Consider the following 24,504-nt stretch of genomic DNA (forward strand, 5'->3'; position numbering starts at 1 on the left):
TTCTGGCCGTAAGCACATGGACGCCGATGCTTTGTCTCGGTCTCCCCTAACCAGCCACGCTGCCTGCTCCTCGGCGACCGATCCCGTACTTTCGTCTCTCACCATCGCTGGTATGCCTGTGGAGCAGCGGAAAGACCCGTGGCTTGCGTCCCTCGTAGACGCCGTGTCTTCATCACAAAACGTTGCGCCTTCTAGAACTTTACGACGTCAAGCTCTGCACTTTGCCCTCCGGGATGGCTTTCTATACCGCTGCAACTACATGCCTGAAGGTCGGCGGTGGCTTCTCGCGATTCCCCGCCATTTACGATCTGAAATTTGCGCTTCTTACCACGCTCCCTCAGTGTGCGCACACTGGTGTGCTTCAAAAGAATTTCGCAGCGTTACTATTGGCGTGGAATGTATGCCTATGTTCGAAAATATGTCCGTTCTTGCATTGCCTGTCAGCACCGGAAAACATCCTCTCCCCATGTGACCGGCCCCTTGCAACCACTCCCTTGCCCGGCACGTCGTTTCGATCGCGTTGGCGTCGACTTTTACGGCCCGCTTCCCGGTCTCTGGGAACCGTTGGATTATCGTCGGCGTCGACCACCTCACCCGGTATGCCGAGACAGCCGCCCCTGCTGCTAGCCGCGAAGTTGCTATGTTCCTGCTCCATCACTTTGTTCTTTGCCACGGCGCGCCGCGCGAGCTGCTCAGTGACAGAGGCCGCGCCTTCCTTTCACCCGTCGTTGAAGCTCTGCTCGCCGAATGTCGCATCGTACATCGGACCACCACTGCCTACCATCCTTAAACTAACGGGCTGACCGAGCGCTTCAACCGTACTCTCGGTGACATGCTCACGATGTACGTCGCAGAAGATCAGACCAACTGGGACGCTGTCCTCCCTTTCCTGACATACGCGTACAACACCGCCACGCAGTGAACCACCGGCTTTACCCATTCTTCCTTCTGTATGGGCATGAACCGTCGTCCACGATGGACACCATCTTGCCTTATACTCCAGACGCCTGCGAGTGGACGCCCCTATCCGAGTTGCAAAGCATGCAGAGGAATGCCGCCAGTTGGCACGCTCTTTTACCTCCGAATCCCGAGGTCGCCAAAAGCATCGCCACGATAGCGTTAGCAGGCAACATGTTTTTCCAGTTGGATCCCTAGTTTGACTCTGGGTACCAGGCACACCACCAGGACTATCATGAAAATTTCGCACGGAATACCACGGGTCTTATCGCGTTGTCGAGCAAACGTCGCCGGTCAATTACATCGTGGAGCCGCTCAACCCCTCTTCGGACTTGTGCCATCGCGGCCGACAAACCGTTCACGTCAGCCGCCTGAAGACATACTACGACCCACTCCTCTTGCCCTCTTGTTCTCTTGCACTCCTCTTGCCCATAAGTCGCCAGGGTGGCTCCTCTTCGTTCCCGGGGCAATTGTAGCGAACCACGACGGCCGCGCCTGTTACTGCCCGGGAAGATCACTGACGACTCGCCGACGAAGACGAAGCGCCGGTGAAAGACGAAGAGCCTGTAAATCCCGGCAGTGTGAGGTTGCAATGATACTCCTGCGGTGCAGAATTCCCCGCTTAAATCTTTATTTATGCAGATGCGGGTTCAGTCCCTCAAACCTTTGTGCGACTTGTGGAGTGGTGGAAACACTGGAACATTTCCTACTCTATTGCCAGAGGTTTGCACTTCAGAGAAGGACGTATCTCGAAGTTCCAATTTCTCGAATGGGACTCACTTTGCCAGTTCCTCTCCTCTCCTTCGGTGCTAGCGCCAGAGGTTTCGCATTGCATCAAGTTTGCGATTGCTTCCTTAATTACATAATTGCTACCGGCAGGTAGCAATTATGTATCAACATCATTAAGAATTTTTCTTGTATTCAATTCTCTAATCTTTATGCCCGTTTTTTTTGTTTTTTCCTTTTCATTCATATCTTCACGTAATTTCTTTTTGTCTATAATTCCATCTTTAATTCCTTGAAATACGTACCCAAAGTTAAATCATTAGCTTGGCACCAAAAGGTAATCCATTAGCTTAGCACCAATTTGCCTCCTTTGGGCTCTCCTCACTGAACCCTGGCCTATCCCCTGTCGTGGGTATGTGCCATGCCACCAAGGCAACAACAACAACAACGAAGAGCCGCCGCGCTGGAGGAGATCGGTTCGGGTGAGCTGGCCATCATCTGTGCTGCCCGCTGTTTTGCTCGCCCATTTTGTGTTGCTCGCCGTGAACTTCGTCCCCGTGCTACTTGTGCAGAAACCCCCTTTCAATTCCATATTTCACTAGACACAATTCTTTGGCCGGAGAGCGGTGCCCTGGATATGTAGCCCGCGTTATTCTGAGTGATATTTCTCAATTTTAAATATTAGGTGCAAATGTGTGTGATCAGTGCACTGCTGTCAAGATGAATTACTCTGCTGTGGCCAAACCAGCGACAACACTCTGCTAATGCCCAAAGAGGAAGTGCAACGAGGAGCAAACCTATATTTTTCCGGAGAGTAGTGAACTCTGTAGTGTTAATGCGCGTCGTATTAGTTGTGTGCTGGCCTGATTCCTGCAGCACTGACTGTTTCCACTTCTTTTCTAGATCGTCTACAACTTCTACTGAAGGTGAGCCATAACTTTGCAATAGAAATGCTGACGTGAGTATGGAGAGCTCGGTACAGTCGGGAGCGGTGTGACAGGAAAAAGAATTTTGCATAAAATTGTGAATTGACTAGTTATTTTTCTATTAAATTTGAGATTGACTTGAGCATATTATAGGCCGAGAAGAAAAAAAAGTTATAAAAATGCGCCTTTGTTCCTGCTCACAACTGCACAAATGAAACAGTAAGTGGTACGATTTCAACCACACACTGCGAACGAGCACTAGTCTCGAATGCGTTTTTTTTTGGTTGAGTGCACTTGCGCACAATAGAGGCGAAACAGGTGTTCAAATGGAATATTCCTTCTTTGTTGAAAATATATCGACGATTCCCAATCTTATCCTCGCTACAGGCTGTCTGTTTTCTGTGCTTATATTCGATCCCTGTATCGGGCATTTATACACCCACGTATACCTTACAGTATGGTGTACTGGGGAACCACGTACGCTATCCATCTCAAATAATCTCGTGTACTGTGCGATGTCAGCGCACGTTAAAGAACCCCAGGTGGTCGTGATTCCCGGAACCCTTCACTACGGCGTCTCTCATAGCCTGAGTCGCTTTGGGACGTTAAACCCCATAAAACCAAACAAAACCATCTCGAATAAGTGCAGATATAAAATTTTGCCATTGCAGTAGTTGCCATTGCAGCTCGTTTCACACCAGTGGTGCATTTGTTCTTTTCACCCAACGCAGTCTCGATATCCCAACTTGCTTGGCATTCAATTGTCAATATTAATGTTCAAATTGTAAACAATCGTGTCTTAGTGTTACTTATCCCAAAGTATTTTCTTATAAATTATTGCATAAACACGATTTGCACTTCCTTGTCCAGCCAGAAGTACAAATCAATTAGCGAATCAAGCAATCCACTAAATGCTAGAGGCCCCGTGTACTGTGCAATGTCGGTGCACGTTAAAGAACCTAAGGTGGTCGAAATTTCCGCAGTCCTCCACTATGCCTGAGTCTCATGGGGCACTAAACCCCATAAACCAATCAACCATTTCTCATCATTTAAAAAATTAACGCATTGGGCAACTTGAAAAGAACCTGAAATGATTGATTCACAGCAAAAAAGCCGCAGTGTGTATTTTTTAATTACCTTTTCAAATTTCAGTGTGGCATTTTTTGCACTGGGCGTGTTTCGGCATGGGCTGTATGCATTAACCGATGGCACAAAGTACATATTGCCAGTATTTGAGGACTTTCCATACCATTAGTTTTGCCGTTGCAGCTGGACCACCCACCTTCGAGGAGAGACTCAAGTTTCCTCCAGTGTGGAATCGCCAGTAGCTGTTTGGGGTGGAGCTGAGCAGGCCAGCCCTAGCATGGAGGCAGGTGGATCCTGTGAGCACAGATTGTTTTCAAATTTCAGTGTGGTGTTTTTTCGCTGGATTCATGATTCATATATTAGTTAGTGACTACTGTATTCCTCATTACCAGATCTAACTTCAGTTATTTGTGCCTACCGCCGCGGTGGCTCAGTGGTTATGGTGCTCTACTGCTGACCCGAAAGACGCTGGTTTGATCCCGGCCGCAGCGGTTAAATTTCTGTGGAGGCGAAATTCTAGAGGCCCGTGTACTGTGCGTTGTCAATGCACGTTAAAGAACCCCAGGTGGTCGAAATTTCCGGAGTCCTCCACTACGGCGTTTCTCATAGCCTCAGTCTCTTTGGGACGCTAAACCCCATTAACCAAACCAAACCAAGCAATATATTATGCCCTCTGCATAATAATTTTTAGATATTTCATTGAAATGTTGCATAGGCTGAAAAACGTATCATTAGCTATATAAGTGGTCCCAATACATTGAGACTTTTACTCCGCCTGTGTGATGTGCTGTACAGAACCATTTCATACATGAATATTCGTATTGACTCTGTGTTAAATATGCACGGCAGAGATAAGTTGACGATTTTATAGTAGTAAGCATTTTGCACCATTCATTGACGAAGTTCATCAGAAAAGCGTTAGCAACCCACTAATTGTGTGTCTAGAGCTACTTGGTTCCCGCTTGATTGGTTCCAGTACAGCAGTGCGCCCTCTGTACAGGCCTAAAGGACTTAGCTCAAAACGATGGTCGCCTACGACGACATGATTGACAATTGTTCATTCGAATAGCGACTGCAGGAACTGTGCAGTTCGTTGTAGACTTGAATATCGCTTTTTGCCTGTGGGAGGGCGGTCACTTCTCAAAGTTAAATACATCTCGTGAATCTTCAATTATTGTATTGGACTGGACTTGGATACATTCTAATCACTTCATTGAACGTCCAAGGTCGTGCACAGTGAGCTGCAAAGAAGGACCCTGTGAACACATCCTGGTTTTGAGAAATAACACCCGAGTAGTTCATCATGGCCTTAAAGAAGTGCGGCATTCATTGCACTAGTAATATACCAGGCAAAGCGTTATAGTCCTGGGCGTGTTTCGGCATGGGCTGTATGCGTTAAAAGATGGTACAAAGTACTTCTTGCCAGTCTTTGAGGACTTGCCATACCATTAGTCTTGCCATTGCAGTTTGGCCACGCCCTTCGAGGAGAGACTTGTGTTTCCTACTTCAGCATGGAATCGCCAGTAGCCGTTTGAGGTGGAGCTGAGTCGGACAGCCTTAGCATGGAAGCAGGTGAATCCTGTGAGGACAGAGCAAGAGGGTAAGCCTTACCATTCTGTTTAGGTTAGGAAGAGTTAAGGTTTTACTTATATTTAGTAATCCATTGATCAGCTTTTTGAGGCCCATCGCGACAAACTAGAAATAACTGCCGGGCGACCTGTGGTTAGGAATGTCCGCTTGTATGCTCGCCTGATGAGGTTTTGATGTCTTGGGGTGTTATAGGCATTTTTTTTTTTTGCCGGGCAATTTTTGTTTGTTTGTGACTGGCTGTATGGGATGAAGTTTTGTATATTTACAGAGTTGTCTTCAATTTACTGAATATTAACGAAGGGGCTGTTATTGAAGAATTCATTTCTGAGCTAGTTGTGGAACATGAGCAGAAATACAGCCGTCAATAAACACCACACAGTGAGAAAGGACGTACACGAGGCTGACTAACAACTGAGCTTTATTGATGCGAGATGGGTGCATATATAGCACGATGAGGGAGAGAAGAAAAACAGAGGGAAAGGTATGCTTTGTAAAAATGGGTGAACAGAAGTAGTCACGTCACAGGGAAATTCCAAAAGATATAAACCAACTAAAAAACCAGCAGTGTAGAGGGCCGCACTTTGAAAATATACGAGCTATAAACGTGTGCAAAAAGTCGTGAGCTCAACCAAGAGGACGTAAAAAAGTTAAAAACTCTCAACTGCCGGCACATGTCTGGGGTACAGTGCACTGATTTAAAAACGATAAAATTGGCCAAGATACTTCAACTCTTTATCAGTGAGCGCGACAGATGGGGTGCTAACGCAAGCGTCCTTATGATTGGCAATGGCCACAGCTTCCAATACTTCGCGCGTTAGCTGGTCATTCTTTCTTGCAAGGAATACCGCGTCCTGGAAGAGGGGCCTGCAGGTTTTACAATGCTGAGGCAGGTGGTTTCCTGAAACGTTCTTAACCGACCTTGCATGTTCCGTGGCCCATTCGTTAAAACACCTCCCGGTCTGACCAATGTACACGCTCCCGCATGACAAAGGAAACTTGTACACCACGCCTACTTCGCATGATGTGTGTGGCCTTTGATGTCGCATGTCGCACCTGGATTCCACTTCTTCGCTGTTCACCTTAGCACCCATAGAGATAGCCTTCTTGAGTGCAGAAAACAAGGAGCGGCCCTTTACACCGCTGGTTTTTTAGTTGGTTTATATGTTTTGGAATTTCCCTGTGAGGTGATTACTTCTGTTCGTCCACCATTACGCAGCATACCTTTTCCTCTGTTTTCCTTCTCCCCCTCATCGTGCTATATATGCATCCGTTTTGCATCAGCAAAGCACTGTTGCTAGTCCCGCTCGTGTACGCCCTTTCTTCCTGTGTGGTGTTTGTCGGCTGTATTTTTGGGGTGTTATTGGCATTGTAGTGTTCTTTTCCAGCTGGCTGATTGCATGTATTATTATTACTTATATCTCATTGCTGAACAATCTATTTGGAGTTCTAGTGTCTTGACTAAAGTCATTATTATACGATTTTGAAGCTGTTCATGTTTAGGAGGTGCCTGAAAGCAATTCCAGCTCAGGAGTCCTCTTGATGCTCTTAATACTGTGGTATGTTATATTGTCACAAATATCACACGCCACACAGTTAGGGACACAAGAGAGCGGTCACAAGCGAGATGGCCAAGCACTTCTTCCTTCACTTCTGAGCTGTATCAATATTACCATTTCCCTTCTAACTTTTCTTTATAATTTTATTTCGTTCTGTCTTCCTTCTTTCTCGTTTTTTGTTTCATTTTTTAAGGCATAAGGCATACTTGGCCCTTGAAGCGAAAATCCACGTGTGTTTATGTGTGTGTGTGCATGTGTACGTGCTTGTTTGTGTGTTCTCTTTTTCGGATCAGAGGGAGGTGTGAAGGAACGTCTTAGGAGCAACAGCTGAAGAAACAAATAAGCAGTCAGATTATGTTCAATCTCTTTGTTTGAACTGACTTGAAATTTTGTCCAGGGTTTTCTACAGTGAGTTAAGAAGCATCAGGTTCTGTGCAGCTGCGAACGGAGCTATGCACCATTGCTCAAGGCTGGCTTGAGGTGGGGTTCGACCCCATGTGCCGCCGGGTACCCACTGCTGATACAATGGCTACAAGCTTTCCCCTGGTCGGTTGCTTGACTTATTTGGGGTGAAATGCCTGGGAAATAGGTCTTTGACCCCGCCTTGAGTAGAAGCAAAAAATTCAGGGGGGCGCTTTGTTGACCTAAAGTGAGGTGAGGCAGAAGCCTTAAGCGCGGTGGTGCTGCTTGTGTCACTGATGTGTGGTTAAGATGTCAAGCTTCGCCCCTAAGAGTGGAACGCGACAGCGTCTTGCAACGCTGCCAGGGAGTCCACAGAACGCCATCGCCCGTTCGGCTGTACGCCTTGCTCGCCTTGCTCGTCCGTAAATTGGTTTTTGAAGAAAGGAAATGTATCTGTCTCGCATATCTCGGTGGACACCTGAACCTCGCCATAACTGGAAGGGAGGAAGATGGGAGTGAACGAAGACACCGTATTTATTAGACGCGCCTTTATTGATTCGCAACCATCGAGCTGGCATGGCGGAGTGGTAGCGTGCTCGTTTCGCACTCGAGGCCCTGGTTCGATTGCCCAACTCGACCAATTCCTACTCGTTTTTATTTATTTGTCTGGTCTGACTAGAAAGGTTAATTAGGCTACTTGGTCAATTAAGCAATTAACTAACCTCAGTCCCACTAACTTGGTGCATCACTATACATACCATCCCTTTAATTGGTTGCATGGTTACTAGCCAAAGTACAATTGGCCCGTTTGAAATTCGCGCACTCTGACGTCACGACAATTTCGACCAATTGAAAAGCGTGACACTTCTGTCGACAACTGCTTACAACGATGAGGCATTAGAGGCTTCCGCCTTAATATCGTTTACCATGGCACTCTTTAACCACAGATGCCCTTGCGCCATAAAAATCCATCATCATCATAAAAAAAAATCGCTGAGGCTTAGCTGAGGTTAAGCCTAGTTAGATGCGAAGCATATTGATAGCTAAGCTTGGCAATACATGGCTTTCCTTGGTTGAATACTTGGTCATTTTAATACAACCACTATTAGTGTAGGAAGGATTGCCGTGGCAGCTATATACGGGATCATCGGTGAATTCAATGCAGAGTGTACAACGACTGCCCCAGCACCGGCTACAACAGCATTCTTGGCACCCATGGAAAGTACATTGGAAACACCCTTAGTTATTCCACCACCGCCACCATTCCCTGTAGACTGTATTCATGTACCCCCAGCAGCAGCAGGCAGCGCCACTGATGTGGAGCCTCCACCGCCGCGGCCGACCGCGCGAGCCGGCAGCCCATCTCTCCTCTGCTGTGACGTCATGTTGTCACGTGGTGTCACGTGGTCATGGTGGTAGCTCCACCGCCGCGCTCGACGGGCTGTAGTGTAGCTCTAGTAATATGCTTCGCATAATACTGTCACGCTACAGCTGGGGTATGTCAAATTGCGGTGCAGATGTCCCTCACCCTCGCTCGGACACAGTCTTTTTCACGGTGGGCTACCGTGCTCTACACCAGCATTTGATGCCCCCGGACGGCCTGTGCGACTTCCTGGGCTACGAGGAACTCTTGGTCCAGGATTCCGTTCTGCGGAGCCAGTATGACCACAGGCGCCTGGTCTCCTTGAAGTGGTACGTAGAGGTGGCACAAGAGACTTGACAAGGCAGTTTGTTCATCTAGCCCTGAGTGAGAAATGGCACCTTTTTTAAGAAGCAGTGCAATTGCGGACAAAATATGGTAGTTACTTTCACATCATGGTTTAACGGTTGGGGAACGACACTAAGGCTGTTCATTTATATCTCTGGTTAGGATGTGTTTCGATATCGTTATGTTAGACGTAAAATTCTCATTTGTCCTATTGTTAATGAGGTAATGACGATGTATCGCAGCCATTGCTGATTATGGCCAAATATGGCATGGCCTGGTACCGGTAATCACATTTCAGTAAACGAAACGAGCAGTGCACCACTCCTATTCAGAGTCCTACTGGCAAGAAATGCCTCAATATACCCAGAGCATCAGTTGTGAGCACGCAATGTGTTACAAAGCGTGAAAAAGAATCTCTACGCCATCACTGCATACCCTATCTGTGCCTGCGTCCATTACCTACGCTTTACTGGCTCAGGAAATGACTAAAAGAATCGAGGCAGCCTTGGACATGTAGCAGAGGGCTAGGCTGGCTTTTCTAAAGGCTACTTAACAATATACCATATACACACACGCCATCAGCCCAGATTATAATCAACCCATGCAAATCACCTTCGTAGATCTGACGTCATTCTGAACCTAGACAGTCAACTGGGGTCTAGAAGTCAGCTGCGGTATAGAAATAGAATATCTAAAAGTACTGGAAAAAATATATGTTGTGGCTGTACAATGACCATAGTTCACCATAAGAAAAGTGATAAAGTCTCTGTCAGGAAGTGTTAGGCAGGGATGGCATATTGGTGGAGGCGAAATACAAAACAGACGCTTTACTGCACATTGTCAGTGCACATAAAAAAATACAAAGTCTAGATTAACCCATAGTCCTCCACTGCGGCGCCTCTCATAGCCACTCTGTTGCTTCGGGATGTTAAGCCCCACAATATACCATATTCTTTTTCCTTCCTTCGCGAACATGGTTCCTTTCTTGGCGTTAAAGCCCACAGTCTTTGCAAACATATTACAGCTTTCCCGTGGTATTGAGAGAAGGTGCACTTTTGGTAATTGGTTCACAGTCTGCTATACAAAGCATCCTCCCATTTCAGCCATGCGTCCGTGCTCGAGGAGAGACATTCGTTCCCACTTCCTTGAGCAGAAAAAGGATCCACTCCTGGAGAGACGCACGGCCACATCCGGACCCGTGAGACCGCAGTATGGAAGAAGGGGATGGCACTGCCGAGAGCCCCTCAACTCCATAAGGTCTTGCTCTCCCGTAAGTACCAGAGGACCTGCGTTCAGTGTTCGACGCGTGGCCTCAGTTGCCCTAGCGGCACTAAATGCCCACCGACACTAACATTATGGAGATAGAGGCCCCCTTTCTTTAGGAGAATGGAGGTCATTCTGATGCCATGAAGTAAGGTTTCACAGAACAGGTTTTATGCAGTCTTCGTAATGGACATGGCTAACGTTATGTACAACTTCACAGTCATACTACGGGACAAAGTTGTAAGCGAAGCAGACGACACTAGGTTGCAGTAAACCACATGCATTATTCATGCACAAAAAATAAGGAACTAAGGAAAATCTCTTCTTGCCAATATTGTCTTGCCATTTTTTGTCTGCCTTGTCGCTTGTCGGCTGGGCATGACTGACAAGCGCAGACCGGAGAGTCCTCTGTAATAATTAAAACTCTAAACTGGGCGAGTTGGTTCATAGCTTGAAAACTTGGGTGTGTACCCGTTTCAAACCTTTCATTCTGTTATAAGTAGCGAGTTTACTGATAGATGTGTGGTACAGTTTCCTTTATCCGTGGTGACGAAAGTTGTAAAGTCTCTCACTACAAGGCGCCAGGAACAGGGCGATAACTTCGACACATTCTATCACTTATTAGGTAATAAGGGAGTAATTACTCATTACTTATTAGGGCTTGAGCAAAAGAACCTCTCAACAGTGGGATACCCATGATGGTTTTCTATCAGTGCCTTGCCGATGTTTTGAAGTATTATTGCCAAATTTTGCCTTTCTCAAGAGCACTTACACCGTGACAGAGTAACCAAAAGCTCAAAGTACTTGTCTAAACCTAACTGAAATCTGGGGCTTGGCAAAATCTCTTCTGGTTAGGTAATAAGTTCATTAAAAAGAAAAAAGACAATGCCGACAATGTAACGGTCGGCGCTGCCTTTTTTCTGTTGAAATGAACTTGCATTAACTCTAGGATATTCGCAAAAACTATATAGGTTCAACACGACACATCGACCTCATTACTGAAAGTTATGAAGACGTTTGACCAGGCATCGAGTCCAGGAACACCGCCGCTGTGCCGATGAGGGAAGGAACGTGGGCCGGAGACGGGGAGTAGAAGGGAGAAACAAGGGGAAAACTGTATTCACATATTTACAAGATACGCGACAAACATATTTACAACATTATTTACAAACAGAGTAAAAGCTGAGAAGAGTCTCAGAAAATCGCTGGGGGAATCGCTGGGGGAATCGCTCAGGGAATCGCTGCTCGAAGAACGTGTCGAGCGCTTTTTATAGCCTCTCCAGAGGACTTCCCGCCCTTTTCGTCCAAAACGGGCACTCATTAAGAGGGTTCACCAGTGGCAGTGTCCATAGGAAATACATGGGAACTTTCAGAAGCTATACCATGTCTAAACATGGCTCGATTTTAATGAGGTTTGTGGCAGCGTTTTCGTCTTTAGTGAATAGAGGAAATGTTGCGGACAGAGTTCCAGAAAAATGGTGCTTTTAGATATGTCGAACCTTCATGTCATCTTGGGAAAAAACTAAGCCAAATATCAAAATTTCGTCCGCAACATTTCCTCCCTTTTTCTTTCTTGATTGCTAGGCCGCAATTTTTATCCATATCGAACCTAGTGTTTGTATTTTACAGGCTCTGAAAGTTGTGTATGTATTTTCTGCGGGGATTTGAATTTCGCGCTAAAATTTTACTAGTGCGACGTGGCTCCACCTGCCAACAAATTATTTTGTCGCTACTACACTCTACCACCAACTTCTTGCTTGTCTGTGTTCGTGCGCACTTTTTTTTAGAACCTGGACGAACTTGATTTCTTTCCTTCCTTTTTTCTTGCTTGGGCTGTATTTCGAAAGGATTCTGCTTTTCTTTTTCTCTCGAGCTTGTGGTGCGAAAAGGAAGCCGGATGCAAGGCCACACCCAAAAGCACCTCACCCCCCACCCACCCCTCCCACAGCACACACAGTAAGGCATTGTTCGCACCAAAGCCCAAGTGAGTCGAGTTATGGGGTCAAAAACCGGTTACTTTGTTCACGTAAACGCGCCGAGTCGAGTCAAGAGATCGGGGTTGACTCAACTCCCTGCTCCGATGTGCTTGTAAACGCTGCCGGGCCGAAAAAACGGAGGGAAGAGAATAATGCAAACTTGTTTTTCACTTGCGCTGTCGCACCTCTTAAGTAGCGGTGGTGTGCCTCAATCTTGGCAGTGTTGTAGGCGTTACCGAAAAAAAAGTAACTAAATACGTTACTCGTTACACTAAAAAAAACGCGTTACCGCCCTACGTTACCCACAAAAAAAGGTAACGCGTTACCGTTACCGAAAAAAAGTATCGCACGTTACTTTGCCGTTACTCCAAGGCAATAAATTTTATTGAGTGCGTCTTCGCTGTAAGAACTCAAGATAACAATTTTATTAAGTTCACACTTCATTTAATTCCAACTTCACAAAGGAAACAGCTGAACTCAACAAATTTGCAGTAATTTTGGTGTGCTTCTGCTTACGAAATTACGTGGAAATTGTGTAGCAATAAAGAAATGCTTACATGTCATAGTTCCGGAAAAAATCTATTAGCGCACATAAACATTTTTTTTTTACTTGAACCTGCATAATTATCGCGAAAATGCGAGTGTTTACGTCAAGGTGTTCAAGGTCAGCTTCGCTCGCTTAGGAACTCAATAACCTGAAACGTAGCCGCAGTTGCAGATAGAAACCGCAGGTTGACTGCAATCCCCTTTTCTGTGCTGTACCATTGTACTCTTTCGAGGGCTCTCTTGGGGCCATCTTGAAGTAAACTGGCGACATTCATGAGTTTGCTCAGAAGAGGGAATGCGAGTGCGTCGCGTGGGAACGAGATCTTTTGGCTGGAAAACAAGCTTACGCAGAAACTGACTTACAGATTTCTACAAATGGTTCATTGGTGGCTCGGCATGCGTCCACTCTTTAGAGAGTTGTGGATGTGAGGGGTTTGGGCGTGAAGACAAGTGTGTGACTGCGTGTTCGTGCTTTTTTATTTTAGTTGAGTGCGTCGTCAAGGGCAGGTGTGCGAGCCGCAACAATGGTCGTCGAGAACACCGGTACACTTTATCTATTTGCAACATCATTTTATATTTATTTATTTATTTATACAAATACCTCACAGGTTCCACACTTGGAACATTGTGTGAGGGGAGGGGTTACAATATTTAGCAGACAAAAGATGGTACAAAGTGGAAAGAACAAAAGTAAACAATATTAAATACTTTGGACTGCAAACAATTATTACACCGTACTTAAAAAAAAACCGTAATATATTGACACAGAGGAAAAAAACAGCAAACAAATAGCTGCACTGCATGGATTTGACAACACATACGAACACAATTTATGTACAATATCATGGATGCATGAAGGTGGTCAATTCGTTTTTGAAGCTTAATGGGTCACGTATGGTAGCAATGCGATCCGGAAGGCCATTCCAACACTTGATAGCACGTGGCAAAGCAGAAGAATTAAACGCGAGTGTTCGGCCGAATAGACGTTGGAAGCTAAGATTATTATTTAGGCGACGTGAAGTGCGCATTGGGCGTGTAAGTGGCAGTGTGGACTTTCGGCGTTTTTTTTTTGAAAAAGGGGCGAGGGGGACAATTGAAATAAAAAAGTAACTAGCAACGTGACACCTCACGTTACCGAAAAATGTTAACGTAAGTACGTGATCCGTTACAGTTACGAAATGGTAACTAGTACGTTACTAAGTTACCGAAAAAAGTAACGCGTTACCGGTAACGCCGTTACTTGTAACGCGCGCATTACCGACAACACTGAATCTTGGATGCTACCACTGCTCGCTCGCAATGCGGTGCTCGACGCTTGGTGTCATTCCTTATGAACCGGTCTCGACTAGCTAAAATCGAGTTCATGTAAATACGCGTCGGTCGAGTTGACTTCCCTCAGCCCGACCCCCGACTCAACCTGGCGTTACTGGTTCATGTAAACAGAGCTAAGCAAGCACTCGCTTATGCAATGCCGAAGTTAGCGTTCAGTCACCACGCATAGCTACAGGACGCTCTCGGTGCTTTTGCAAACCACACTTCTCGTCCTTTTAAGTTTCATCCAATTTTGATTTGCTTGGTGACTTGTTGGTGCTGAGAAGCGGAAGATGGGTGTTCGGCGCTGGGAAACCTCGTACGAGACTAGGCAAAGTAAGCTACAGGCTGTCACTACAACCGAGGACATGCTTCTGTAGCTATGTAAGGAAGGCTACGCGGGAATGGGAAGAAAACCAGTCATAAGGCCTTGTGCTAGGAGCTCCTTTCTTTCCTTTTATTTAGAGACTGACTACGTAGGTGTTCAACACAATGGAACCTTTTCCGGGTAATGTCCTGCGGATGCACCAAGCCTCTCTTCCGCCATTTTAACTGACCCCACCTGTCTGCTCGGGCGAAACCAGTAACCCCACCCTACCATTATAAAAGAATTTTCGCAGAAAAGACTCAAGGAAGCTTAGGAAACCCAAACCGGAAATGCTAAATTGGTGGGTTAGTGGGAAATGGTCCATTGTATGACCCCCCACATCCTTCTGTGCTCAATGGCTTGAGATGGGTTAACTTTTTTGTGCTTCGGTCCCCCGAACCTTGGCCACATACCTACAGAAAGTTCTGGGTCTACTTTTTGTACGCGGAAGAACGAATATTTTCGTGTCGCGGTCAAGGGTCGCGGTGTAGTTTACACACCTGGAGGGGCAATAGAACTTCCCTCCTTTTTGGGGTACTCGGGTGCTGCCATCTATCGACAGAAAAAGTTCAAATCTGAGTTGCCTTGTAGCTGGTGAGCCCTCTTAACGGAGCTCCCCTCTCCAGCGTCTTCCTCGGCTGACGTCACTCCCGAAGGTGCCTCAGATCACCTCCTCGCCCGCAGTTGGACGCGCAGTCGATGACTCTTCAGGAAGACGGCCACGGGTCCCAGGTCTTGGTCGAAGGGGGCGCCCGAAGGCGAATACGGGTAGAGTTACTGTATATGCTAATACAGGAACTCTAAATACGGGCAGAGCGCCGTCCACAAAGGCAGTGGCGCGGAAGATTGACAGCCCCCTCGTCACGGTGCGTGGCGGCCGGCGTCGTGGTGTCTCCCTGATGGTGGTGCATTCTTGTGTGCAAGGTTCATTGCCATGTCGTTGGGTTCAGCTTGAGGAAACCCGCTTAAGCTGAGACAACGGGGTGGCAGTGACGCCGCACTTGAAGAAAGGAGTCGTCTAGACTCAGTCTCCGTCCGTCGTGTCGGGCGCCACTGATCTTTGCAAGCATTGTAAGTGAGCGCGTACAGAACACACTGCTGTAGCACCACCAAGCACTGCCTTTGGAAAAGGCCCAAGTGAAGACGACAATGACAGGAATGCACAAGGGGGCGGGGGGGGGGGGGGGGGGGTTGAAACACAACAGCGAGATGTTTTCTCCTTTGAGGGGAAATTTCACCGTGCTGAAGTGAAATCCGGCACCCGTGGCAAACCACTGAAATGTGGAGAGCTTATTGAATGCATTCAATAAAGACCGAAGAATGCACCTCGCAGCATTTTCATAGCAATCTACAAGGTGCTCAGAGGAATTATTTAACAACGCCCAGCAGTGGGGTTGCAGTTCACAGGTGGCCCATATAGATGGCACCAAATTGTTGACCATTGTGGAAAGCCAATTATCTGGAGTGCGGAAGAATACAGCCTGAGGAAGCTTTCGAGGTTCGAACTTGCATCTATAGCAGACCATTGCTGTCGTCGTGGCTCCATAGTTTATCTCACCCATATTGTCCCAAACAAGCACAACAAGACATTATCCAAGTTGGGCGCTGCCAGCACAAGCATGCTAGCACAATCGAATCAACACTATGAAAAAGCCTGCTACTGCAGCCGACTGTGTACAATGTGTGTATTAGTGTGGTAAAAAAAATGGTTTTCGAACATTTTTTCACCCATTATCACACCTCTTAGCATTTGCACCGTATAACTAGCCGAAAAACACCAATTTCCCCAGAAGAATTGAACACTGGAGAACACCATAAAGTCTAAGGCTTTAGCGTAACCAAAATGAAGCATTGTCCAGCTGTCCATTGACACAGCCACATCCAGGACTACATCCAAGATCTCAGTGTTTTCCATCATAGTCTTTTAAAACTAAACCTAGAGGAAAAAGAGGCGCTAATTCTGTTCATTCTCTGTGGCGAGGAACAAGAATGCCAGGTAATTAGTGGGCACTTTGCAGCCAGCGTTTGGATCATAACACGGTTTACATCGCCGCATGTGCCTTCATCGTTGGATGGATGAGCCACCGTGAATGATCGCCCTTCACGCACACCTACCCTACGCCCCTGCTGTGCATCCTTACCCAGAGTTGCTAAGCACTCTTGATTGACCTCAGAATTTGCCAACCGTGCTGTCAATGAAACTTCATTACCAGAGGGCTAAATTGTTGTGTCGGCGTGGTCGCCATGACGAGACGGCAGCCTGAAGAGAGAGAGAGACACGGATGCAGATTGGACCGACGTTCAGAACCCCTTTTATTCAGAGCGCGGCGCCTTAGACTCATCGCTGCTAATACAGCGCCCCCTGAGGCGAGTAATCTTTGGTCTCGAAACTGAAACCACAATGTAACATAAATGTCCAGCAAATTTGTTTCATTGTAGAAACCAATTGTTTGCCTCCTTATGGTTTTCGTAATGTTTGCTCGGCAGTAATATGCCTTTAAAGCAGAGAAATCGGAATTTAGAAATATAGTTACCTCTTGTTCCCGTCACTTTATTCAAAGTCATGACGTCAGTAAAGATAACTCTGGGATCACCGTTTGAAAGTGTGGGCCTAATGTCACGCAGGCAATAACACAGACAAGAAAAGACTGACGTCATAGTGGCAGCAACAGCTGAATTTCATGTCTTTTCTTGGCATACCGCTGTGCCCTTTGTAAAGACGGTGATCATACGGTGGAAAAGTCTGACCGTACGCGGTTAAAGCACGTTGTGCTGTTCCTACAGTCATCTCTATGATCCTTCCCATTGCAGGTGGGTTGAATCTTCGAGCGATTCATGGGGGCTTGAAAAGGAGCAACTTCGCAAGACCGCAACATGGAAGCAGGCAGCGGCTAGAGGAGTGACGTCTCCCACTCGCCATTGTGGTAATGACCATGTCCTTATCGGCATGTAAGTTTCGCTTTTCAGGCTAAATCCAGGGCCCTTCAAAACCTCCCTTGATAATATTTATTGGTTTTTTAAGGGAAGGAAAATGCGCAGTAGCTGTCTCTGATCTCTGTTGACACCTGGACCCCACCATAAGGGAAGGGATAAAAGAGGGAATGAAAGAAGAAAGGAAGAAAGCGATGCCATAGTGGAGGGCTCTGGAATAATTTCGACCACCTGAGGATCTTTAACGTGCACAGCACATATGGGCGCCTTTTGCACTCCGCCTCCGTCGGTACGTGGCCGCCGCGGCCGGGTTCCAACCCGGGAACTCCGGCTCAGCAGCCGTGAGCCAATGCGGCCATTTCTGCAGGCAGATTGCGGCGTGAGGCATCCGCAGTCACACGTGACATGACTAAAGGCATTCAGTTTTTATTTCGATGAAGAGCACAGAGCCGATGAGGCAGCTGGTACCCGTAGCTGCGCCATCACTTCCTGGGTATAAAACGTGTTTCTTTTGTCTGATCTGGCTGAGTTCTGGGGCAGACAGTGTATATATAGATTCTATAGAAGCTTCAATCTACTCCCACTTTATGACGGGTTCCACATCTTTCCATTTGCAGATGGCCGCCACCTTCGAGAAGTAACTTTGGTCTCCATGAAGTCAGGTCCAGGAGAGGCCAGTCCACCGAGCCGTTACTGCGGAAGCATTGAGCCTCTCCGACGATGTTCCCGACAATCTGTTCGTCCAACCAGCTGTAGGGCCAGATGCGCGATTGCACGTATTGGATGGATACGCCTGACGTTTTGGTCTCTGGTGCAACATGGAGTTGGTGTCCACAATGCTGCCCATTCACAGCTGGTGTTCTGTGAATAAAAATAAATATGCAATTTGTTGTAATGCCCCCAATTTCAGCTTTGCGTTGGCTTTGTGCACCGAACTGCCTAACCGCATGGGGTGCAGCACGTTTGCAACGAGGATGCGCAGGTAAACATGCCATGAAGCTCTCATGGGACGAAGTTGATGACTTAGAAAGCAGTTTGTTTGGCTGCCTGTTGTTAGGCGTAGCGAGTACGCGTCTTATGGTGGCATAGAGTGAGAACATCCTCCGCAAGTTAAAAAATGTTAGTTTTTGGTTTAGAAAATTGGTTGAAGTATTGGTGCTCTGTTAACGCGTTGCTTTAGTATTCTAGTGATATTTATTCACGTGTACGCAACTGAAATAAAGTTTGAGAGATTGTCATTTCATATTTCGGCCAGGCCATAAAGGCGCTGCATGTTGCTGAAGCAAACCAGGAAAGGATAGATTTTTGTTGCTGCTTGAGTTATCAGACGTAATGTTTGCTGCATAGACTCTAAACAGGACTTAACTCAAATGGAAGTTTAAATGGTTGGCGCCCCTTAAACTCTCTATGCGGAAACATTCACTCCATCAATCATTTAGCACATATTTATTCCAATATGATGCTTGGCAGTTTTTCCCCTACAGTAAGCTACCTAATTGAACTGCTCCTGTGAAGCCTCCAGTCCTGTAAAATCATCATCGTCATACAAACTTTATTGTAAGCAGAGGAGTTTGGGGATCAGACCCCTGGGCCCCCGCACGGCCCCACTGCACTCAAACGTTCATGTTCCTGCGGACTATGACGTCGGCAGCCCGGCTGGTTGCGATGGCTTGTTTGGCCGGGTCCGCGGAGCGCGGCAGGGTCTCCCATGCCTCCCAAGTGGTGAGGTGATCCAGGCCACGCGGGGGAGGGACCGCCGGGCAGAGGAAGAGGATGTGTGGAAGGGTAGCGGAGGGATGCTGGCAGAGGGTACAGGAAGGGCTACTTGAGTGATATCGGGGTTGCAGATAGGGGGACGGGATGGTGCGCGTCTGGAGGCGTCGCCAGAGCGTCTGGTGGTAGTTGTCTAGGGAGGGGTGGGGTGGGGGGTAGAGCAGGCGCGCGGCCCGAAAGGCCTGCGTCAGATCGCTGAAGGAGTGCATGCGATCCCGCGTGAATCCTAGATCGGAGGCCGATGGCGCCCGGTTTAAAGAACCTCGGGCTAACGCACTGGTGACCTCGTTAACCATACCTGACCTTAGCTGACTTGCCCTTGCTTAGGCCTTATTCTCAAAACTTTTTTCAGTGTGGTTCTCTTGGTGTGTTGCAGCAGTTTATAATGAGTTGCATATGAACATGGAACTGTGATTAAACAGTTTGGTGGGCTCTAGATTTAGCTGCCTTCAAGTGAATATGAAAGCAAACGCTGCCATACCCAGGGCTTAAAGCCTGGCTCTATCGGAGTGTGGTCTGAGCACAGGTGGAGAAGGTAATAGAGGGAGAGAAAGCGGCTGGCAGCCAGCTGTTTTATACACAGGGAAGAAATAAATTTAAAGGTGTTTTTGAAGCAAAAAGCTTCGGTATGCTTGTCAACACCGCGTTCCGCGTGAGCCAGAGGCCAGATTTGCCACTTCTGCGCATGCGTGAAACCGAGCGACGCCACGCGCAGCCAGGTGGCCGCAGATACCGTAATAAAACAAAAATACGCACAGAAATGAGAATAAAAACAATAAAAGAAATAAAATATCACAAATAAAAAATAAAAGACGAACAGTGCTCCAGGAAAAACTTGTATCTCGGTGGACACCCGAACCGCGCCGTATTGGTTTTAAGCTAAGCAAACGAAGCCTGTCTCTATATCTGGAACTGTGATTAAAGTTTCAATGGTGGGCTCTACATTTAGCTGCCTTCAAGTGAATATGAAAGCAAACACTGCCATACCCAGGGCTTAAAGCCTGGCTCTATCGGAGGGTGGTCTGAGCTAAGGTGCCGAAGGAATTTAAAGGTGTTTTTGAAGCGAAAAGCTTCGCTATAACCGCGTTCCGCGTGAGCCAGAGGCCAGATTTGCCACTTCTGCGCGTGCGCGAAACCGAGTGACGTCACGCGCAGCCATGTGGCCGCAGACTCAGTAATAAAAAAAGAATGAAAATAAGCACAGAAATGGGAATACATTAAAAAAATTAAAAATAAAATATCAGATATTAAAATATAAATAAAAGACAAACAGTGCGCCAGGAAAATATCTCGGTGGACACCCGGACCGTGCCATATTGGTTTTAAGGAAAGGAAACGAAGCCTGTCTCTCTTATATCTCGGTGGATGCCCGAACCTCGCCGTAACGGCCTTAAGGAAAATGAAATGAAATGAAAATTGGTTTTAAGAAAAGGAAATGCCTGTCTATCATATCTTGGTGTACACCCGAAAGGTTAGGACATCACTGGACATGTCTCTAAAGCAACCTTCTAAAGGCCCATCTCCATGGACACATCCGAGGCGCACCAGCGCAGCGCCTACGCGTACCAGCGTACGCCGGAGCCGGACTGCGCATGCGCGACGCGAGCCGGCGCTGGCGCTTGGCAAATATCTGTCCATGTCAGATATTCGCGCCTCGCTCGCGCCGGCGCCGGAAGTGACTCGCTGGTTTGCGGTCGGTGTAACCAATCAGAGAACGTAGTTCTCTCGGCATCCGGTACGGCCCTTCGCGCCGTTTGCTTCGCCGAGCCGAGCTGAACGCGGTAGCCGCGACAGGCCATCGAGTTGCATGTGTTTTTCGACGCTTGTCGCGGTGCGGCGCTGGGCGCGTAAGCGCTGCGCTGGTGCGCCTCCGATGTGTCCATGGAGATGGGCCTTAAGAGCACGGTATTCACTACACGCGCGTCTCCTTCTCCGCCTCCGTACAGGCAGTGTGTGGACGGGCGAACGCCTCCACCGTTATCGTGGTGTTCCCAGTGCATTGTGCGCGAACTGCGACAGCCATGACATCAAACCAAGCGTAACAACCTTTTCGCTTGTATATCCAGGCTTAACCACAGCTAAGCCACTGACAATTTTTTTTATGCGAAGCATATTGCTAGAGCTACCACTCACGCCGTCGCCGTGGGACCCCTAGTCGTGACACCACGTGACACCGTGACGTCACACCACGTGACACTGTGACGCCACACCACGTGACACCGTGACGTCACACCACGTGACATCGGACGAGAGAGCCGGCTCCACCTCGCGCCGTCGCCATGGGACCCCTAGCCGTCACACCCGCGCATTCCCGCGCATTTCGAACGCGCGTTCACACTCGGTGTAGGTGAAACGCTCGCTCCACCGGGCAGGCAGACGCGGCTTCCGTGGCAATCCAGGCGCTCACCCAACGCGCGTCTCGGGGTTAGTCGGCGTTCCGCTGTAGCCATGCCGTTGTCTTCCCCCACGACGAAGGCTTCTATAGTCGGATACAACTTAAGTCTGCAGTGAAGATCCGCCCACATTCAACCTCCGCACACAGAATTCCTCCACGACAAAAAAGTAGTCCGCTGCTTAAATGTTTCTTGTTATGTAAACAATGAGATCACCACAAGAAAAAAATTATGAGCTCTAGGGTTTTGACACGTGGATTGTTTGATATAGTCAAGCATTAAAAAGCTGATTTCTTTTAAAATTGCGATTGGCCAGCGGAGTAATACAGGACTCCGCGGACCACGGCCCAGTGTTAGCAACTGCTGTTTTTTTACGTTGTATCCTACTAGTGGTTGTATTAAAATGACCAAGTATTCAACCAAGGAAAGCCATGTATTACCAAGCCTAGCCACTAATATGCTTCGCATTCCCCAGGCTTAGCCAAGCTGAGCCTCAGCAATTTTTTTGCTCAGTTTATAACATTGTACAAACGGCCTGGAGAAATCATCAGTTTGACACAGACCTTAAAGCGATCCCCACGCAGTCAAAAAAAAAACCATTGTAACCAATTGGACATTCCAGTTGGAACTGAATGGCCATTCCCATTGCTTCCAATTGGATGTCCCAATTGTAACCAATTGGTTCCAGTTGTGTTTTAGCCCCCAACCAATTGGATCCAACTGGACTATCCATTGGACCCATTAGGCCAGACAGTTATTTCACCCAGAAAATATCCACAAAATATGTTACGTTCATTGAGAAAGGTAACTAAATGTTTGAATAATATGCTTTAGGATCTTAGATAAATATTTCTACAACTTAACACATTGTAATGTGCAAAAGGAAAACTGATTTACGAGGACTGCAGGGAGCCACTCTGCCTAGTGCCAATCAACATCTTTCTACGGAATTGAAATTAACATGCTTTTATGGAAATCAAAGCCAACAGACACACATACATCACACACAAGCAACACTGCACATTCAGGCACTAGTAGCGTACATTAGCTCAACATCCACCAATATCCATTAGATCAATATTCACCAACAGTACCTCCAGAGAACACACATCTGCCCAAACTTATATACCAATTTGTTAGGCTCTCATGCTGGGGCCAGTGACGGTTGCCCACTGAGCGCAGTTATTTAATTTAATTTCAGCTCCAGTGCTGGTGTAAGTGATCAGTACAATTTATTAGGCTAAGCTGCTGATAGCTCTTATTGTAAGTACCATATTAGTTCAACATTTTTTGTCAAATATGTAAACATTCATTGCATAAATTGGGTGCAGTTGGGCGGACCAATTGGATGCAATGGGTGAGACCAATTGGGCTCACCAATTGGAAACCCAAATGGTCCAATTGGATAGTCCATTTGGACCATCCAATTGGAACACCATTCGAATTGGCACCAATTGGAAACTGAACTCATCCAATTGGAACCCATTGGAACTCCAATTGGTTCCAATGGTTTTTTTTTTGACATGCTCTGACAGTGTGCTCGATGGTATCTAGCAAAAAAGTTTGCAAAAAATAAAGATCGCTGAGTGCAGGTTCCTTCGCCAATATCCAAAAACAATGAAGGCGAGGGGGGTCTCGACAAGCAAGTCGAGCATATATCCATTTCTCCGACCACAAAGCTTCATTCATTACAATCAAGAACTGTTATTTTCAAGATTTTGACTAGTACCATCTACCACCAATGTGTTATGCCCGTAAATATTTCATGTTTACTCTACTCTCGGTTACGGTAGAGGCAGAAAATTTTTTTAAGCATGAAATGCTTTTAGCTCCCGTTGTCGGCCGTTTGGTGACGTCACGCCAAGACCCGGAGCCAACATCCGGGCACTGAATTACACTCATCCGGGCACTGAAACAAGAACATCCGGGCACCGTACGAGATTTAACGAGACTCTCTAAGCCCTCATGACATACTTCAGCACTTAAGATTATCCCGTCGGGTCATTCACCACCAGGCATTCATTCACCAGGGTCAGGTGGTCATTCACCACCTGTTGTGGGTTTGCCCGGCGCTGAAGCCGACAAGAATTCGGCACCTGGCGGCAGCGGGTCTTTCGCCCGATAACAGTGCTTCATACACTGCTTGGACACAAGGACCTCATCATCGTTCACTGCTCGATTTCATTAGATCAGCGAACCTTTACTCATTTATTTAGGCATCCTCATTTATCATTACATGCCGTTTTATGCCCTGAGGCAATAAACATCGCATTAAAAAAAAAATCCCGTCGGGTCTACCCTCCGCCGGCTAAGACATTAGATAAAGGGGAGGAACAACACCTCCGAAAGTTACAGACCAACACTTACAACAACCCACGAAGACTACATGCCATATAGACCCGGAGTCATTTGACTCACAATGCAAGTTTTGCGGGGAGAAGGCGGACCTGTACCATATGGTATGGGCCTGCCAACGAAATTAGGCGATTGCTATTAATAACCAGCCAACGCAGGAGGGGTGGGAGGCAGCTCTGACCAGCTCGGACGAAAAGAGTCAAAAGAAACTCATCGAAAGAGCCCGGACAGCAGCCTACGCCAATGGGGTTCCGGACTGAGAGCTCCAACCGCCGCTGCAACCTCCTAAACTATTTCATTAAAATATTTTCACCAAATCTCTAAGCCCTCCTACAGGACCGGCATACAAGCTTCGCGCCGAACGGGTGGTGGCGTTCCTCCCTTCCTGTACGGTGCGGTTCGGGTATCCACCGAGATGACAGAGAATTACTGCTCCATTTTCTTTCCTCAAAAAGCGCTGCGTTGAAAGAGCAAGACATCGCGCCGAACGGGTGGTGGCGTTCCTACCTTCCTTTACGGTGCGGTTCGGGTGTCCACCGAGATGACAGAGAATTACTGCGTAATTTCCTTCCCTCAAAAAGCGTCGCGTTCAAAGGGCAAGGCATCGCGCCGAGCGGGTGGTGGCGTTCCGTGGACTG

The 24,504-nt window shown here is 47.3% G+C and overlaps 1 protein-coding gene and 1 long non-coding RNA gene across 10 annotated transcripts in view; both read left to right on the forward strand.

Moving 5' to 3' along the window:
- LOC149365548 (uncharacterized) overlaps positions 1–8,900 on the forward strand; it is a 46,265-nt gene extending 37,365 nt beyond the window's left edge. For 5 of the 9 annotated variants that reach the window (XM_089543970.1, XM_089543963.1, XM_089543986.1 and 2 more), the window contains 4 exons: positions 2,587–2,609; positions 3,879–3,991; positions 5,162–5,295; positions 8,761–8,900. In XM_089543970.1, coding sequence (XP_089400096.1) covers positions 2,587–2,609; positions 3,879–3,956 — 101 coding nt within the window. In that variant the 3' untranslated portion in view covers positions 3,957–3,991; positions 5,162–5,295; positions 8,761–8,900. The remainder of the gene's footprint in view (positions 1–2,586; positions 2,610–3,878; positions 3,992–5,161; positions 5,296–8,760) is intronic. The other 4 variants (XM_089544004.1, XM_089544022.1, XM_089543978.1 and 1 more) reach the window with 3 other exon arrangements.
- A 1,191-nt stretch (positions 8,901–10,091) lies between these two features.
- LOC149365549 (uncharacterized) lies at positions 10,092–18,246 on the forward strand. The gene is made up of 2 exons (XR_016282969.1): positions 10,092–10,221; positions 17,963–18,246. It is a non-coding gene; the product is annotated as an uncharacterized LOC149365549 (long non-coding RNA).
- Positions 18,247–24,504: the final 6,258 nt, after the last annotated feature.

The sequence above is a fragment of the Amblyomma mixtum genome, chromosome 1 (genome assembly GCF_055824585.1).
Source record: "Amblyomma mixtum isolate Tamu chromosome 1, ASM5582458v1, whole genome shotgun sequence".
In the NCBI taxonomy this organism is placed as follows: Eukaryota; Metazoa; Arthropoda; class Arachnida; order Ixodida; family Ixodidae; genus Amblyomma; species Amblyomma mixtum.